Source organism: Corylus avellana, chromosome ca11, assembly GCF_901000735.1.
Source record: "Corylus avellana chromosome ca11, CavTom2PMs-1.0".
NCBI lineage: Eukaryota > Viridiplantae > Streptophyta > Magnoliopsida > Fagales > Betulaceae > Corylus > Corylus avellana.
Window position 1 is genome coordinate 14,574,724 of NC_081551.1, and position 3,445 is coordinate 14,578,168.

General features: G+C 30.2%; 1 protein-coding gene across 1 annotated transcript in view; it reads right to left on the reverse strand.

Annotated features, from left to right (window-relative positions):
* Window positions 1-527: 527 nt before the first annotated feature.
* The window catches only part of LOC132165274 (uncharacterized), a 36,740-nt gene continuing 33,822 nt past the window's right edge, over window positions 528-3,445 (reverse strand). Inside the window, exon 16 of the mRNA XM_059575767.1 lies at window positions 528-553. Coding sequence (XP_059431750.1) covers window positions 543-553 — 11 coding nt within the window. The 3' untranslated portion in view covers window positions 528-542. The remainder of the gene's footprint in view (window positions 554-3,445) is intronic.

Genomic DNA, 3,445 nt, shown 5'->3' on the forward strand with positions numbered 1-3,445 from the left:
TGTATGGCACTTAAAAGAAGAGCTAGGGTTTTCTTTGATTATTGTGTATGGTTGTACTTAAAAGGGTGATTGGAATCATATGATATTTTTTTACGTAGAGCGTTCACAGGTAGATTATGGCCTTAGCCAAATTTGTGCCGTTTGAGTCAGGGTAGAATCACAGAGTAGTTGAATAAAGATTATTAGGAAGTAATTATCCTCAATGATACAATCCCGACCTTCTTATAACGGGAGTTACTATCTTTATTTAAGTAGCCATGATGCTAGCATATATGGCCGATTGGGCTATTTGGATTTTATTTTTCATTGTCTTCCCTTTTGGTATGTTTTCTCTGATTATCCTCATTTTTGTTGGCTTTTTGAGATTCTTGTCTATTGTCCGTAGTCACCTTAGGATGATGTGTAACAAAGATGTCGTTCACTCAAAATCCTTGAACCCCAAAGAAGAGCCTCCTGTCATCTTCATTCCTCTAGAGGCGACTAGCGTGTAAAGACTCTATCATGCCGAAAAACTGGAATATGTTTAGTGCCATTATAACTCTTCACCTGTCGGCTGCATTGATTAAATAGGGTTTTAATAAGATGGTAAAATGCAATGAAAAGAGAACGAGTTTTAGATTTGTTACGCATCAAATAAACCCAAGTCATATGAGAAAAGTCACCAACAACCATTAAAAACTAACAAGCATCAATTGAAGAAGCTTGTGCGTAACTACCCCAAATATCACAATGAACTAATTGAAAGGGCGATGTCGAAAGGAAACCTACTTTTGATTAGCCATTTGGAAAATGTCAAAAGGTTCAAATTTATTACAGAAAAATGTTGAAACAAAATATGCATAGGGCTATGAGATGGATGACCCATCACCCAATATGCTTATGAGCTGAAAATGATAGTTTCCACCAAGCTCATTGCTGGCTCTAATTGTCATCTCCAAGGAAGGGTCCTGATCAATGATAAGACAATGGTCAGAGAGGAAAAAAAAAAAAGAAGGAATAATACAAGGATATTGTTGAGTCAATTGGCTAACATAAATCAAGTTTGAGACAAGTAAACTGTCCCAATGTGAGAGACAAGTGCACTAGATCCAACATGCAGTTGAACATGTGTTTGAACAATAGAGGATCAAATCAAATATATATCCAAGAAATTTTTTGAAGAAATTCTTTTTTTTTTTTTTTTTTTTTTCTAATTAAGAAATTCAATTAATTAATAGTATTTTGACCATTATTGTGACTAATTATAAAACGACTACGGGTTTGCTTGATAACATTTTTTTAGAAGGTGTTTTTGTATTTTAGTTTAAAAAGTGGTTCGATGTGATATAAACGTGAAAATAATTTTAAATTTTTAACGTGTTTTGTATTTAAAATTGTTATTTTCTTGATAAAAAGGTAAAAAGAAAGAGAAAAAGTATTAAAAGACAAAGGCTTAGCGCATCTCCAAAAGCATACTTAAATCCTTAATAATAGTCAACTCCAGTAAAATAAGCAATTTAATTTTTTTTCATCTAGTGTAAACAGTAAATAGACTTAATTAACTATTTACACTATAAACTTTGTTTATTATTGTTTTATCTTATTTCCTTTCTTTTACTCTCTCCTCCTCTTTCTTTCACACACAAAATAATATTTTTTTTAAAAAATAAATAATAAAATAAAAAATTTGCTATAATGTGTATAAAAAAATAAATAGTTAAAATAAAAATTTGTACTTTTTCATAACTAATTCGTGACGACTAGAAATGCTCTTAAAGAATTTTTAACTTATAAAAAAATTGATTGACAAGGCCTAAAAGTAAGTTGGATTGCTGATGAAATCTATTATCCATTAAATAATTAAAATTTCTTAGATACCATCACGTCAAATATCATTAATAATCATTTCCCTGATGCCATCACGTCATTCACCATCAATTAGACGCGTCATTGGAAAAATTACACTTACTAATTTTATTTTATTTTAGTTATTTCTTAGATATTCAATGATTGCTAGGATTTCATGATTTGCCCGCTTTATATACAATTGAGGGGTAATTATTATTATTTTTCTCATGTACTACAAAATATTTTCACTTTATTTTCATGAACTACTAATTGTAACGCTCAATCTTATAAACTGTCATTTTATGCTCAAAACTTTCCTTCTATTAGTCAAATGCGTTAACTCAGACAGTCAAAATGACAATGCGTTACAGTTTTATAAAGGCAAAATGACGATAAATTGTAATTCATAAGGACAAAGTGATAAATAGACCATCTGAGTTAACGCTTTTGACTAATGGATTGAGGGTTTTAAACACAAAATTGTAGTTTATGGGATCGGGTGTCACCGTTGGTAGTTTATGAAAAAAAAGTGCAAAAATATTGTAATTAATGAGAAAAAAGGTAATTACTCCTAAAATTTAATAAACTTTTGGCTGTGGATATTCTCAAACTTAAAAGGTTTATTTTCGCAGCAACATTTGTAGTTTTTTCAATTGTTTGTATTTAATTTTAAATTTTTTAATAAAAAAGAAAGTAAAATTAAAAGAAAAAATCTTGTATATATGTATATATTTTTAATAGGACGTAAGCTAGATTTAGTCGAAAATGATTTGACAATAACATTAACAATAAAGAAAGGGGGTGGTTAGGAAAAAGTAGGTTTCAATGAATGCTCAGAACGCGGACCATTTATAACGGTGTAGACCCAACCAACTACCACCTGGGCCCGACCAACAACAACATAAATATAAATATAAAAACATCAAGAGCCGAAGAATTACTTTCTGATTAAATATAAATATAAATAAATATAAAAGACATAGAATAGGAAAAATAAATAAAAGGACAAAACAGAGGCTTCCTTTCGTCTGTTGTTGTACCTAACCCAATCCTAAAGCTATAAGCCTTTAATAAGGCTGTCTTTCCCTTCTCCCGATCCCCCAAATTCGGGAAGATAGAGTCTAGAAAGAAAAAAAAGTCAATAAACGTGGATGTCATAGAAAAACCAATAGATATTCTCGCAAGCTACCAATTTCTTCAACTTCGCTTGTTTTCTTGGTTAAAGTCCGGCCGGCAAAACAGGTACATGGCAGGTACCCGTTTATACTGTACATATTTTTTTTATAATAAGATTTTAGATCTAAAATCTAATTATAAAAAAAAAAATGCACAAAATAAACGGGTACCTACCATGTACCTGTTTTGCCAGCCCTAAATTTAAAGAGCTTAATTTATTCAATTTCTTTGATTTTTTATTATAATTATTGTCAATAAATAATTCTCCAAACAAATAACCCAAAACACAAAAACAATGTTTAATCTTACGCCACATCAAAATACTTTTAAACCAAAAAAACAAAAAACGCCCTCTAAAATACATTAGCAAACATAACTTTTTAGTCGAAAATATTTTCCGTCAAATAGCATTTTACATCCAAACAAAAGCAATCTTAGTTTC